The sequence below is a fragment of the Bos mutus genome, chromosome 9, assembly GCF_027580195.1.
Source record: "Bos mutus isolate GX-2022 chromosome 9, NWIPB_WYAK_1.1, whole genome shotgun sequence".
Taxonomy (NCBI): Eukaryota; Metazoa; Chordata; class Mammalia; order Artiodactyla; family Bovidae; genus Bos; species Bos mutus.
Window position 1 is genome coordinate 28178083 of NC_091625.1, and position 16726 is coordinate 28194808.

The 16726-nt window shown below is 36.1% G+C and overlaps 1 protein-coding gene across 50 annotated transcripts in view; it reads left to right on the plus strand.

Annotated features, from left to right (window-relative positions):
- TRDN (triadin) overlaps positions 1-14967 on the plus strand; it is a 415022-nt gene extending 400055 nt beyond the window's left edge. For 49 of the 50 annotated variants that reach the window (XM_070376309.1, XM_070376300.1, XM_070376303.1 and 46 more), the window contains 3 exons: positions 8306-8347; positions 10167-10205; positions 12415-14967. In XM_070376309.1, coding sequence (XP_070232410.1) covers positions 8306-8347; positions 10167-10205; positions 12415-12554 — 221 coding nt within the window. In that variant the 3' untranslated portion in view covers positions 12555-14967. The remainder of the gene's footprint in view (positions 1-8305; positions 8348-10166; positions 10206-12414) is intronic. The other variant, XM_070376351.1, reaches the window with a different exon arrangement.
- Positions 14968-16726: the final 1759 nt, after the last annotated feature.

Consider the following 16726-nt stretch of genomic DNA (forward strand, 5'->3'; position numbering starts at 1 on the left):
CCCAGATGCCATGATCTTAGTTTTCTGGATGTTGAGTTTTGAGCCAGCTTTTTCATTCTCCTCTTTCATGCTCATTCGAAAGCTCTTTAGTGCCTCTCCAGTTTCTGCCACTGGAGTGATATCATGTGCATACTTGAGGTTGTTGATATTTCTCCCAGCAATCTTGATTCCAGTTGTGATTCATCCAGCCTGGCATTAAGTTAAATAAGCAGAGTGACAATATACAGCCTTGTCATACTCCTTTCCCAGTTTGGAACCAGTTAGTTGTTTAAGATTCTGACTGTTGCTTCTTAACCTGCATACAGGTTTTGCAAGAGACAGGTAAGGAGGTTGGTATTCCCATCTTTTTAAGAATTTTCCACAGTTTATTGTGATCCACACAGTCAAAAGCTTTAGCATAGTCAATGAGGCAGAAGTAGATGTTTCTTTAGAATTTCTAATCCTGATTTACATGCTAATTTTGTTCAGTATTTTTAGTTCTAACCTTTAAACTGTATGAATGTCAGATTTTATTATTCTTTTTTCAATCAGTATGTGTCTGTCTTTACCCATATGTTTACCAATGTCACTATTTACCATTTCATTTGCATCTCTGAATTTCTTTTGCTGTCCTACTTCTTTCAAGACAATCTTCTTTAGAAGTGCCTTGAGCAAAACCTATTGGTGGAAAAAATACTCTGTTTTTATTTCTCTGACAATGTCTTTAAGTAATCCTCATTCCTGAGAGCCTTCTGCTAGGCACATATCTAGGTCACCAGTTATCACTCTTCGAACATTTTCAGTGTATTATTCCACTGTCTTGTTTTTGCTTCTTCCACTGAGGTGGGAGAATTTTATTATCAGTTGAATTGTCATTCCTTCCTATGTGATCTATCTTTTCTTCTGGCTTCTTTAAATATTTTCTCTTTGCATTTTATCTGCTGCAGTTTCAGTCAAGTTTTTTGGAATAAGAGCTTCTTTTTATTGTGAAATGCTTCCAGTATACATTTTTTTTTTCTTTTACCAATTTGAGGGATTAATGGCCTTTATTCTTCAAACATTGTGTCTGCATTCTTTTTTCTGCTGATTAGGAACGTGTTGGGTATGTATATTATTTCTTCTCTTTTAACACCTCTTTTAAGTCTTTCATCTTCTTGTGTCTCTATGCCATATGTAGGGAAATTTGATCCATTCTAACAACCCACTCCAGTACTCTTGCCTGGAAAATCCCATGGACGGAGGACCCTGTTAGGCAACAGTCCATGGAGTCGCAAAGAGTCGGACACGACTGAGTGACTTCACTTCACTTCAACACATATTTAGTAATTATTTTTTGAACCCTCTAATTTGTATTTTTTTTTAAATAGTTATTTTAAATCTTATTTGTTATTTCACAATCACCTGTTGCTTGTTCTTATTTATAAATTTATATTTTATTTTTTAAAACATTCATATATATTAAATTTTGAATATGAAGTACTTTGTGATATAACTTTGTTGTTTGTTGTTTCTTTGGACTCTCACTCAGGATGGTCTTTTCTGTGTTTGAGACTTTATGAAATCACATTGTTTTTCTTTCCCTCATTTCTATCTGACCTTATCTTTCTTTGTCTCTATTGTCCCTGTTGTGCTCAATTTATTCCACTCCTAGCAATTTCTTCCTAACTGAGGTGCCCCAACTTGGGAGTCAGCACGAGCTTACCAGTTTCTCAAGGTCAAAGAGTACCTGATGGCATGAGCACCCAGACTCATGGTGAACCCTGTGTGCTCGCCTGCTGAACACTGGGCAGAGTCCCTCTTAGTTTCAGCTGATGATCAAAAATTATTCTCTCTCACTTTTCAGAAAATACCTGCTGGCTGTAGGAGGGTTCCTTATTTTCAGGTTTCTCAGAATCCCCATTATTTCCTTATGCTTTCTCTTCTGGAAACACTGATCCCTGCAGGGTTTTGACTGTCTGATTGTCTCCATCCACAAGTATTTTAGGGTTCATTTCATTTTGTAGTAAATATTGCCTGTGGTTTTGCTATCTGTTCTTATGGTGGGATTTGGAGGAGATTTAAATACTGCATTGCTGTTATCTTCTCAAAAATCCCTGGGTCAGTTATATTTTCATCCTACCATCCCTGGCATAAAAAAGGATCTTAGCCCTTGCACTCCCGCTTTGCTCCTTTCACACTTAGTTTTTGAGTTCCAGTTTTAATGTCATCACTTGTCCTCAGGATGACCTCACCCTTCATGGATCAGCAGGATTTCTCCCCTGTTTCTGGGGCAGGAGGAAGGACTCTGTTTGGAGATTTTCTTCATGTCCTCTGAGTCCAGCACGGCAACAAAAGATGTGCTTTCTTAGTTGTTGTTGTCTACCATATTATCAGAAGTATTTGTGCCTAATAGTGTTTTTAATGTCACCCACACATCTCATTTTAACCAAGGTTCATGCCTTATTTTTCTCAATTAAAAAGTAAAATATCTGATAGTCTAGTTCTACACAATTGTACAAAACTAAATCTGTTGTTAAAATTGTAGAAAGCTTGACTCATAGAAGCCTCAATTTAATCTTCTTTCAAGCAAACCATCCTCATCCTCAGTTAATATATATAGACACAAACCTTTAAAAAAAAGAAAACACACTTCCTTGTAGTATATGGATGAAAACTTAATTCAGGATAAAGTTATTGACTCCTTTTTTTTTGTTGGATGCCCCTTGCTGAAATGGAATATTGCTAGAGATTGTTTGCTGGAATGGACTCTTGATGGATACTAATATCAGTGCAGGTTTTCTTAAAACAATTTAGAAATGAATACATGGTAGAAATACGAACATCCTCATAGGGTAGTGGCTGATAACAGGGAAACTGGCTTTAGATGGACTGAGTTCCCATCCTGACTTAAAAGTTTGGGTAAATTGCTTAACATCTTTGTGCTCAGTAGCCTTATTTTTTGAATGTGAATAATGATATTAAAATTACCTCTCTGAAACTTTGGGAAAATTAAGTAAGATAAAATAGAGTTTACAAGTGATTTTTGGATAGTAAGTGATCATTAATTGCAGTCTGTGAGGATGATGATGATAATGATGGTGATAATGATGATAAAAGGTTACTTCCCTAGTTAGAGACAGGCTTTGCTTATAAGCCTTTTGTGTCAAAATGGATGAAAAAATGAGATAAAATTATAATTTAAAAATCTCACTTATTTTGTTGTGGACTTAAAGCAATCCCACTTTTTTAGACACGAGTGATAAAATTCATGGAGATTTTGTTCCAGGAAGGAAAAAAAAAAATGGAGCAGTTACTTTTGGCTGAAGCCTTCTAAATAGGTACTAGCTGCTGGGCTCACTCCCTCTGATCCCTCCTTCTGCTAGACCCCAAAGAAAGTCCCCAGGGCTTCCCAAGTGATGCCAGTGGTAAAGAACCTGCCTGCTAATGCAGTAGACATAAGAGATGTGGGTTCAATCCCCAGGTTGGGAAAATCCCCTGGAAGAGGGCACAACAACCCACTTCAGTATTCTCGCCTGGAGAATCCCACAGACAGAGGAGCCTGGCGGGCTACAGCCCAGGGGATCACAAAGAGTCGGACACAACTGAAGGAACTTAGCATGGCACAGCACAGAGAAAGTCAGTGTAGAAGGCATAGTTGGTGAAATGTTTGTCACTGTCCATTATTAGTCTTCGGGTACCAACAATGTGGCCTCATTCATTTACTGGTGATGTTAAGTTGTTCTGACACTGCCCTCAAGACAGTGATGCCTTGTCCTTAGAGTGACGGGATAGACACTCAGAAAGGATTGCACATGTTTATCGAATACCCTTGGCTTCACTGTGTGCAAGGTTCCAAATGTGAACTGTCTCTGCAAACTTTATTACTCCCTGTGGTCAATTCCAGGAATCTGTGGATATTGCTCAGTGTAGCAGTTAATTTTCTTTAAAACTCTTGACCATTTTAAATAATAGCATGTGTAGAAGGAGCTATTCACACCTGATAGCTAAAATAAACTGGCCGTCAACTGTTGCCTGGACTACTGCAGATTCTTAGGATGTCTTAAAAAAATATAAACTCTTAGAAGATAATATTCTATCAAGCTATTTACACACAATCTAGCAAATCAGTTGAGAAAATAATTTGAAGCTTTCCATAAGTCTGCAGACACAAGGTGATGCTGTGAGTAAGATAAAGTGAGAGAAGTGAAGAAGAATACAAAAATCCATGCTAAGCTACTTTTGTGTCTGTGCTTCAGGATGCCAGATGCTTACCTATGAGCATTTCTTGAAACTCTACACAAATCAGAATAGACTGCCAGTAGAAATAAACAGTAACTGCTGGTACACACATGCATTATTTAAGTATTTTTTATTTATTTATCCTGTTTGCTAAGAGTATGCAGAGCAGACTGGGCACTACACAGAAAAATGTTATCTGTAAAAATAACAAAATACACAATATATGCCATCAATGTGTATCCTTTAACATTTTGCTTCTCTCCAAAATACAATCTCTTTTCTCCTTTTCACTTTCTTACCCACCACTACCCTCTCAAGCTCAAGTGAAGAAGCTTTGTTTCTGCCAAGATTCATCACTCCATGTCCTCCTTGACTCTGTCCTTTCTTGTCTTCCCTGATCTTGCTCCCTCAATCCCGTACTTTCATTTCTCACTTTAAAAGGTCCTCTTCCTCCTGCTGACAAATATCTTCTGATGATTCCCTTGTATAAAGTGTCTCTTACCCTTTCTCTTCCTGAAGCTCTTGTACTTTTGTTCTGCTTTCATTTACAGCCACGCTTCTGGACAAAGCTTCCCACCAATTCTTCACCACATCTTCAGGCTTTAATTGCATGAGATATTCAGTTTCTGTGAAAGTATAGGATGGAGTCCTCAGTTTGAAAGTCAAAAGAATACATTTTTATTCTCCATTGTTTGGGATATGATTAAATTGAAGTGGTTAGGCAAACAGAACAGGTATTGCCTTTTACTCTTCTTACTGTTTCCAAAGACAGCTAGATAACTCTTCTATTCATCTACACCAAAGGAGAACAGATTGTTGAAAGAGCAGAGGAATATACTTACAGAAACTCTGCTTCATCTCTGCTCTGCACAAGTGCATGATTCATGTGTGAATTGACTCTGTCTGAGCCTTCTGGCTGCTGCTTGTTAAACAATATAATGCTAACAGCAATATAATGTTCTAGAATCAGAGAAGACTGAGTTTAGAAGGCCATTCTTGAGAGGTAGGATTGCTTAGTGGTGAACAGCACAGTCTCTGGAACCCAAAGTGGGTTGCTGAAGTCTGAATCCTGATTTTCCCACTTCTAGCTCTGGAACCTTCTAGATTTTAATGATCCCTTCTGTAAAATGGGAATGATAATAGTACCTTCTCACAGGTATGCTGAGGAGGTGAGATGTGTTAGTATCCGTGCTTAGAACAAAGGAGGGCAGCTTACAGGGCACTCTTTGTGAATTAAATATAAATCTTCATTCAAGCAGCTCTGTCCAGGCAGGTTGGAGTCCATGCCCTAGCCCTGCCAGTCACTCATTTTATGCCCTTGGGCAGTACTTAACCCCTCTCTACTCTGTCTATACAGGAGATATAAAATAAGAGAATCTATGCAGAGAAGTGCTGTAGGGATTGAATATGCCAGTACATGTGAAATTACTTAATAGGACCCAAGAGATGGTTTAAGTGTTAGGAAATATTAACTCTTATTGCTGTCATTAAAAGTGATGTCTCAACCCTCCCAGTTTTGTCCATTAACACAATGCATATCTCTTCTAAACTTTTCCAGATATCTTGACTTCCTTGTCTTGCTTCATTCTAGATATTGAAACTTTATGACTGGCCAACACCACAACTGAACTCATAGAAAAATTAACTTTTTGTGATTCCCAGTTAATGAGTGCTTCTTAGGTTTTCCTCACTGCTGGGAATGGCACCACCGTCTTTCTTCAATCTTAATAAAAACGATGTTACCCCTTTTTGTAGTCATCTCTTGCGCTCACAGTATTCAATTCCATTTATCTCTACATACAAAGCCTCATTTACTCTCAACTTCTTCAGTGACGCCTAGTTGCAGAAATCACTGGTTTCTGGGTTGTCTATGAAAATGCATTTCCTATTTCTTTCCCTGAATCCATTCTCACATATTCTAGTTTTGTCATTTTTACTAAACACATCTAAAATATTATTTTTCTCTTGAACAACTTCCACTTGCTGTGACATTATGTAGAGACAACTCAGCCTGACCTATAAAATCTTCGACACGTGACAATCCTATCCAGCTTTCCCAGATGTGGTTCTCGTGCCCTCTTCAGTGTTTCCTGTGCTTCTTGAATAGCCTCTTTCTTTTGCTGCATCTAGTCTTTCTTCATCTGATAGCCTTCACTTTAAGCTTACTGTCTCCTTTAGTCAAAATCTCCTCTGTATGAAAGAGCTCATTTTGAGTTAGACTTTCTTTATAAAATAATTTTCTGATTACCCCTCCCATTAAAACAAGGCATTCCCTAAAATTTCCCTGGCATATTTTGATACTTCTTTTATAATAATGACTGTACGCGTTCAGAGTCAAGTATTGAATATTTCATCCAAACCATCACTTGCCCAATGAAGGCACAAGTTATAAGAGTAAATGGGCTGTAGTGCCTTTCTCGGGGTTTTTTTCTTTTTTCTTTTGTATTCTGAGCAATGAAAATTGCATGAATTGATCCTCCTTCAGTAAATTCCAGTTACTCTTAAGTTATTTACACAGAGATTGTGCCTCTAGGGCAGCTGCCCTAGGGCTTGCTGCTTATCTTGTGTCTCTGTTCTCCATCTGGTTAGCCTGAGCAGTAGACAGGTGATCAGTTCTTGCCAGTTTCTGTCACCTGTAGTTAGTTTACTCTGGGTCAGAATACCGATTTTTGGAAAGAGAGTAAGATAAGGTTTTTCTTCTATCCACATTTATTTCCCTGGGGGTAACAAACAGATCCAGAGAATAAGTGCTTTTGTTTTAAGTGTGCTACTATGGTGGCTCAGAGGTTAAAGCGTCTGCCTGCAATGCGGGAGACCTGGGTTCGATCCGCTGGAGAAGGAAATGACAACCCACTCCAGTATTCTTGCCTGGAGAATCCCATGGACAGAAGAGCCTGGTGGGCTACAGTCCAGGGGGTCGCAAAAAGTTGGGCATGACTGAGCGACCTTACTTACTTACTATCTACAGAAATAATATACGTCTTTCTTATACAAGGACCTTGCACCATTTTAATTTTGTAAATATCTTCCATAGAAATTAGCAGATTTTTACTACACAAATATGATCATTATTTGATTCATCTAAGAATTCTGATATTTTTTAAAATATTATGTTACTTTAAAATATAATTTAATCATTTATACCATTATTTTATTTATAACTGTTGATAGGACAGTTTAAGACCACTTAATCCAATATTTAACTGGGTTAAACCTATATTTACATATTTTAAAAACTAATTAGGTTGAAACTTCAATAATTCATCATAAAAAATGCTAATAGTTTTATTTTTCCCCATTTTGTTCTTTTACATAGTAATATCTCTTCCCAAAGGTCACATTTCTGTCCTACTAAAGAAAATTTGCATACTAACCTATTTATCCCTTTTCTAACTATTTATGAATAGCTGTTATGCAAAATCTGAATAAATAATATAAAACTGACCCTCTTTCCAATCATTATAAGTGCTAAAAATTTGATATAAATATGTAATGATCATTTTTAATGATCTTTATTAATGATTAATTAATCATGTATTAGAATAATCTCCTACTTAAAATTACTGCCACATTATTCCACTATGTGTCTTTTAAGTAGACTGCACAAAAGACCATGCAATATATGTAATGCACCTGAAGGGTCATTGTTTATGTCTGAGCTTTTGTTCAACTTTTAATGCCATTTCATTGTCTTTACAATCATCAGAAGTCAGCTAACAAAAGATGTGGACGGAGTATTTCCTCTTAATCTGCCATATGTGTATAAATTTATTTACCTAAAATTCCCTAAATTCCAAAAGCAATTGTGGTTTGGGGAGGTAGTGTTAGGAGTCAGAGGACAGGCACATTTGGGAGGATCACTGCAGGTCCTGCTTGCCCCCACCAGACTGCTGGCCTGCTGACCACAGGCCTGGCACAGCATCTGTTTCCTCCCCACTCTCTGTCCCAGTCAGGCAAGTTGCCTTATTTGGTAGAAAGTTCTTGTTCATAGAGATACTTGATGCTGAGTTTATAGATTGAGACCTTCTAAGTCTTAAAACCCCCTAAATACAGTATCTCCTCTTTGGGAAATAGGTCATGAATTGATACATCTTTCTTTACTCTCTAGGAGAAGATTCTGAAGATGTACCAACTTCAAAGAAAGCTAAAGGTAAGATTGTTATTTTCAGTTCACTATGAGTTTTCTCATCTGTAAATTTTTTTCTATCTGTTTTATTTAACTATTCTGGTTCTCAACTTTACCTAAGCAAAGTTTAGATGGTATACTTATCTGTAAACAGCTTTTGTACATTATTTGGAAAACATATATGTGTGTATATATATATATATATATATATATAAAACATGCTATACATATATATTATACATCTGTATATATTATATATCTCTGTATATCTCTATATATTTAAGACTAACTGGACACTGATTTATTTACAAGTAATTATTAAATAATTTGTAGGCCAATAAGATTATAAGAGAAATATTTCAAAATCATAATTTCACAAGTGTTGTTTGACAGAAGGAGGACAACATAAATGTTCAAATATGATATTGACATGTGTTTATTAAGAAAAATTAAGATAACTTGCCTATATTAGCAATAATAGCTAAAGAAAAGATGAAAGTAAGGAGAAAGAGAGAGAGGGAGGGAAGACTGACCTCAAACCTCAGAAAAATTTGCTACAACCAGATACATGACCTTAGGAGTGTATTTCCAGGACTAAATTTATTCATCTGTATTGTAAGGTTTTCAACTAATTTAATTTAATGCATTTTTTTTCCTGAAGGGTTTCCTGGCTTCCTAGTTTGGCTTGTTATATGACAGATATTTTCTATTCTACTTTCAGACTTGCCTATGGACAGTAAGAGTTTGCCTAAGATGTACTCTTGTCATCAAAATACAAGTTTTGTGGCAGTGTCTGGAATTAATAGTGTGGAAAACAGCACTTTGAGAAAAGACACAAGAGAATAGGTTTTTGATTCTTATGAGATGATTTACACCTAAGATATTTTTGAATACTAAAATGTGGGGAGTTTTATAAAACAATTATTAAGAACAATAACTTAATTTTTTTTTTTACTTCTAGAACATAACTTCTCAAACAACTTTATATACAAAGCATTTGGAAATCTTTTTGAAATGAAATAAATTGATATTGGAGACCAATAACTGTATTTATATCAGTTCCCCAAGTAATGTTAGAACTACTGATTCATGGATCACACTTTGAGAAGGAAGTTTTTTGAACTCATTTAGAATTTGATGAAATCTAAAACCTACTTCAGATGAAACACACACACATGTTCATATCTTAACATTCCATAGGTTTGTAAGAAACTTGTGAAAGTTTACCTGTGTACACCAGTTAAGAACTTCTAACCTGGGGAAAGGGGTTCAAATGAATAATGTCATTTATCCTTCATTAGATAGACACGTGGTACATATCACTTCAACAAAGGAGTCCTTGAGTCACGTGAGAAAAGGAAAGGGTGCAGGATATATGAGCCTGCTGCTATTCTTTCATGACAAGGATGACCATTAAAACTCATGTCTCTCACAAGTTTAAAATTATTTTGATTGAAACATTTGTTTCATAGCAAGATTCCATCCTTACCATATTATAACTCTGAGCATCAAAAACTCTTCAAAGAAAAGAATGAGTGTCAAGCCAGCCCTCCATTAACATCCAGCACATCAGGACCAGTTCTATGTGAACAACTGCCTGTAGCACTTTCCATTCTTTTCTTTCATTGCCTCCTCTTCTATTACTGGCTCTTAACCTACTAAAGTTTGTAGTTAAAGACTGAACAGAATCTGAATAAGAACCTAGAATTTATTATAAGGAGGCCAAATAGCTCCTGTTTCTTTCATACTGTGTACCTTTTAAGACATTTTTTATTTCCCTACATATTTGTATAATAACTATGAATGTACAAGGTAATTACTTTCATATTTTTGTATCCACTAGAAGAAGCTGAAGAGGTATCTTCCACAAAGAAGCAGAAAAGTAAGTTAAAAAAAAAATGATTAAAACCACTAAGGCATTCTGTAGGTGGTACATATAAACTGAAAGTTTAGACTCTCTTAAGAAAACTGGCATTAGAAGAAAAAGATATGTAGCACATACATGAAGAGTAACATTAAAGTAGGTCACTTACATTTCTAAGAGGAGTTCTGCACTTTTCATGTCAGTAAAGAGGCACATATTTGGAGGAATTACAAAGTCATGACTGAAGTGGCATTTATTGCAAACCATTCTACACAGCTCTGATCCTGAACATTCTAACTGAATCTGTGCTTAAATGTTGCTACTGTCTGCTTTATGAAAAGACAGCTGAAGTGATATACTGAAATTTTTTACCTCAAAACGAAAAAAAATGTAGAAATAGGTCTCAGCAATTCAATTGCTTAGAAACTCACTTCTAAGATTCAAATTTCCTTTTAACTTTTCTCGCTATGTGGCAGGCTGTTAATATTCAATCTTTGGGATCGTTGATTTTATAATGCAATCAATATTCATATGCAGTTATAAAATTCAATGTCCTATTTTCTTATTATTCCAGCACATCCAAATTAGACATTTTTTCTTCAGATGGTAAAGCAATACATCTTGAATTCACATATGCATAAAAGTCATTGCTGCACAGACTAAAGGAAGGAATTTTTTAAATAAGTATAACCAAAGTTTGCTTCACATAATGCTTTTGAAATAAAAAATAGACATTTATCTGAGGAAATAATGTCAATAATGTTCTCTGGGTTCAACAATCCTTCTTAAATGTATTTCTGAAGGAAGTTACAAAAATGACCTCTATAATAGCAAACACTTCCTGTTATATTAATATATGTGAATCATTGAAAAAATATCAAGAGCCTACTATGTTTTAAGCACTGTTTAGATGCTGCGGCTACTGCAACAGATGAGGGATAACAAATTATAATCCTTCATAAATCAGGTTGTATGAAATAAGAAATAAATAAGTTGTCTTAATACTTTCAGATATGGTTGCAAAATCCATAAAGTCAGTCTAAGCATGTTTTTGATTTATATAGCAATGCTTTCCCAATTGTTCACCTACTTGTAACAATTTGTGGCTGTATCACATAATACTCAAAATCTCTTATTTCTTAAATAATTATTAAAGACAGGTGGATTATATTGATGTCAATCTCCTGGTTGGGATATTATAGTATCAGTCATTTCTCAAAGATGTTACCGTTGGTGAACACTAGGTGATAGATACATGGGCTCTCTCTGCATCATTTCTTACAACTTCATGTAACTCTTCAATGATCTCAAAATAAAAATTTTAAATAAAAGTAAGTAAATAAAATAATTCCACTGTTTAGTAAAAAACAAAAGTGTCAAATATTTTCAGTTCACTTGGGGGATTTACCATAGCAAAACAATATTTTTATCTTTCCATGAAGCAGTTGTATAGTTTGACATTCATGAGCCTTTTATAGAAGATCTAGAATGTCCAGCTACAATGATATTTTCACTCACAACCATTTGGCATCAATAAAATAAATGTCAGAACAGTGCCTGTGAACGAGAAGGCTCAGCTGGAAGGTAGCCTGATTCTGATGGTCTCTCCCGCTTTGAGTACTGGCTCTGCCGTTCCTCCTTCATGCAGGCCCAGCATTACTGCCTTCCTTCTCTGCAGCCTGTCCAACCCCTAACCCTAAACTCTCACAACCTTGGCGAGGGTGCAGGGGTGAGGGTTGTGTTACTGACCCTCTTTGAGGCTAAAACAAAATAGAAAACAATTCTGGATAAGATAAAGAGGAAAGAAGAACTAAATTCAAGATTTCTCCAAACCATTTTCATCAGTGAAAAAGCTCAGTGATTAAAGTCAGCTGACATCATGGGTGATGAAATCAGAATAATCCCTTGTTGTCTCCTTTAGCTTCTTTCTACCCACGCTTTGCTCTATTCTACTTCCTAAGCCCTTAGACTCATGTGGATTTAACTAGCTTCCCCCGCCCCATATTCCACATACTGCAAGCTGCAATTATCATTCTCTTTCCTGGCCAGCTGCAAGAAGTCTGTGGTTGGTTGACAGAATGCTGGCTGTTGCAAAGACTGTCTGTCTGTGGAACCCATGCCCATATGCATTGAATTAGACTGCCTCGCAATGCTTTACCTCTGTTCCTAATCACATTCTAGTGTTTTTTTTTTTTTTTTTAATAAATCATCATGCTCTCTTTCTTAGCCCCCATCAGCTTCTTCCAGTGTGTCTACTTGGATGGATACAATGGCTATGGATTTCAGTTTCCTGTCACTCCTGTGCACCACCCCGGAGAGAGCTCTGGCCAACCAAATTCTCCAGGACAGAAGCATCAACAACAATAAGACACATATGCACAGCCCTTGCAAATCGCTTTAGAACTTTGAAAATAGGATCTTTTGTTTGTCTACAGTGACACAGGCAATTGAAATCATGTAGTCCAGGGGATTTCTTTGAAAATATTTTACTCTTCTGCCTGGTGTAGAAAGGGTGAGCAAAGGGACTGAATGATAAGAAGACAAGTTGGAGGGTCTGGCGCTCAAGAATCTGTCGTTTGTTTGCTGCTGGGTGTGGGTGCTTGTATTTTTCTATTTCCAGTCACTTTAAGGTTGTTCACAAACTAATTTAACTTTTGCTTAAAAATGATCTTTTAAACATGATTGACACAATTACAAAATGAAATTTCTGGCTTCAGTTAGATATTGACTTTTAAGTGAAAACACAGACTATGCTTTAAGTTTAAAGGCTTTAGTAGCTTATACAAAAGCTGCTCTTTTGCATCATGTAGGTATCTAAACTCAGTTTACCCAATATGTTGATATTCAATAGTTTAATTTTATTTCTGTATATATATATATATATCTATTTTACTTGTGACTCTTCTCCAAAAATGGGTAACAGTTTCACCAAAGAATGCTTTAAGTTCCTTGTAATGCTCTTTTAGAGCTCAAAATACCTCTGAACTTTAGACATGATAAGATTGAGCGGAAAGGCTTGATGAATCTTATCCCTAAGATTTGTCTTGAATTACAATTAGGAAATTCACTCCAGTGGAAATACGCCATCCAATTAGGCAAGTCTGGTGAATCATTTGTTTAAATATAAGCAAATGAGATGTAGACTAGCCAGATTTCTCCAGACTGTGCCCTAGTAAAATGTCACCTGGGTGAAATTTTAGATCAGTCACCAAATTTGGGCGACAGATGCAAGAGGATTTTCATTTCACTTTAATAGGATCATTCTATGGAGTTAAATAGGTTTTATTGCTCAAAACAAAAAAAAATATAAATGTCATCAAAGTGGAAGGAACACATTTTAACCATTAAGTTTGCCATGAGATATCTTACTTGTTTTTTAGGTAATTAGTTACCAGTGCTAATGAAATGAATAACAATCTTTAACTTATTTGATGATGCATCACTGGGGAAAACAGCTATACTTTTGCCATCCTTTGTCTCTCAGTGATATAAACACTTTTGTTTTTTAACTACATTCTTCTATCAACAATAAAAGTCATGCCAGGGAATTCCTGGCAGAGTTAGGATTCCACACTTCCACTGCTGGGAGCACAGATTTGATCCCTGGTCAGGGAACTAAGATCCTGCATGTCACGTGGTACAGTCTAAATAAATAAATGAATAAATGTCATGCCACTGTGACCTTTATTATGTTTACAGTAGCAATTTAACTTATGACACATTAACTCAGGAAGTAAATTGAATTACTCTTTCTGGCTTTTTAATCATCTTCAGCAAAGTCCGAAGGAGCCAGAACCAATACTAGCCAAGTGATTTATTTTCAAGGACTGAAACTAAGTTCTTTAGGTCCAAGATGTGGAACACTGTTTCACTGGAATATCATTAGGCTAGTGCATCAGTAACATGTTAATTATTAATAACGAATTCTCAGTGACTTTTGTGAATAGTTAATCTTGGCCACTGGCTGGTAGACCTAACTTATACCACAAAAGCCAATGATATGATGAACCAAGATTAATGCCACTCCATATGGAGGGCTGCCTGGAAGTGTGTAACTTCAGTACCAATCAGATGGTACCATCTTATAAAGCCTCTTCTTGTAACAGTGAAAACTTGTGGGTAGGACAGTGGATGAAGTTTATTGCTCAACTACTCCTCCAGCTTGCCCAATTTAATGACTAAAGGAATAGAGAGAAAATATGATGGTTTTCTCAATTTCATAGAAAAGAATGGTTTATCCATTCATTCTTTACATTCAATGACTGTTGAGCATTTACTCTTTCTAAGGCCCTGTGTTAGCACTGGGCCATATAAGGAAAATATCAGAGATAAATTCTGTTCCCAGTGCTATCCTGACACAGTATGTGGCCTTGGAAAATTTGCTAAACATTCTGTGCTTATTTTTCCCATGTGTAAAATAAGGATTTCTGGACAAACAACCTTATACCTCACAGATGTACCGTGGAGACTGAGAAAATATCTTAATATGGACATGACAAAAAAGTGTCTAAAAGAATACTTTTGAATGTGGCACTACTTGTTCCTCTGAGTGCTTTTCTACATTATATTATGGTCTCTTTCATTCTCATCATGAAAACTATTTGATATAAAATATGACAGCTCCTTGTAATTAGACAAATCAATTATGCTGTAAACAATATTAACAGTGTTGTTACGGTGTATCTGCTTGAAGTCACAATGAAATAGCACATGAAAATTGTTAACTGAACTCTCATCTGTTCATACAGTTCCATCAAATAAAGTATTTCTAGTCCTTTCATGTTTGTGCTTTACATTTTAAAATGAAAAGATAAATGGTTGGTTTAAAAGTAGTTCACTCATAATTCATGTCATATTGGTTATGAATGTGTAAGTAGTTGATAATTGTTTTAGTTCTTCATTTTGTCTAATTGGTATGGGCTACTCATTTCCCTTCTTTACTCTTCCCTTCTCTTTACCTTCTCTTAATAGATGAAGGTCTAAGATAAATATAGGTCTATAGAAGATAAATGAAGGTCTATAGAAGATAAATAATTACCTAAGGTTTTAATTTATGTTTAGTTTTCATGAAGCCTGATAACGGGGCCAGGCTTTTTTGGAATAATTCACAGGAAATGCCCTGGTGTATTGTTTCCTTCTGGTACAGCCCTGTCCAAACTGCTCACTGTAATATTTTGGGAACTAGAACTGTATGTTGAGGGACTCAGATTATTTCTTTGAGTTATTTTGCTGGAAAAAAGCAAAGAGAATAACCAATATTATTCCTGATAGAAAATTCAAGGACGACCTAGCTAAGTTCACAGTACAGAAAACGAACCTAATCCTTATACAAATGCATAAGTTTGCCCAAAGTAGCCGATTGCACGAAAACCAGGCCTAGAACATTAGTCAGCTAGCTCCCAGATGCCTTTAACTTTGTCCTCAGGATACAGTTACAAATCTTAGCTAGTTCAATCCAGCATCTCAAAATTTATTTTTTAATTATCACCAGAGTTAGAAATGTAATCCTATGTGGAAAGACTTGCTTTTTTCTACATGAGAGCCTTAAGGGACTTTAAGAGTTTCATTCATTTGCTTTAGAGATAAAGGAACTGAATCTCAGAGATGTTAGGTGACATGCCAAAGGGTCGCATTGCTAACTAGTAATAGAAGTAGACTGAGAACTGGGATCTTCTGTTTTCTAATCCACCGCATATAACCCACCCTGTGTGACTCCATGTTGAAGTCTCCACCATCATGAACTACCTCTGACATTTACACACACTAAGATGTAGAAACTCAGCACAGCTTTCCAGTCACTGGCTTCCTGCCCACACTCTCTGCCCGACTCCTTTCAGGCCAACACTACTGCTACCTCGTACCTGCTCCCTTCATTAATTATGAAGTGAAGTGAGCTCAGTTGTGTCTGACTCTTTGCAATCCCATGGAATTCTCCAGGCCAGAATACTGGAGTGGGTAGCCTTTCCCTTCTCCAGGGGATCTTCCAAACCCAGGAATCGAACCAGGGTCTCCTGCATTGCAGGCAGATTCTTTACCAACTGAGCTGTCAGGGAAACCCTTATTAATCATTCATGTCAACAAAACGTTTAGAAATTCCTGTGGATGCTCTCCTTTGTGTATAAAAATAGTTTTATTTTTCCACACTATATAAGTCACTGAAAGACTCCAAATATTTGCTCCAAATAAGGAAAAAACAACTCTCTTTAAATTAATCTCAACACAACCAAAGATGCAGGTTAACAAAATAAGTAAGGAAAACAGATGCTTACAAAAACACATTTAGACTGTAAAGGAAAGCTCAAATTAAATGATGAATTACTGCATATTAATAAATAAGTCATACGAATTTCAGAAGTGCAGGTTAATAAAGTAGTAATAGCAATATATATAGGTTTATATATTTAATATTATATATATTATATATCCCAAACACCTTCAGTTCAGTTCAGTTCAGTCGCTCAGTCGTTTCCAACTCTTTGCGACCCCATGAACCGCAGCACACCAGGCCTCCCTGTCCATCACCAACTCCCGGAGTCCAC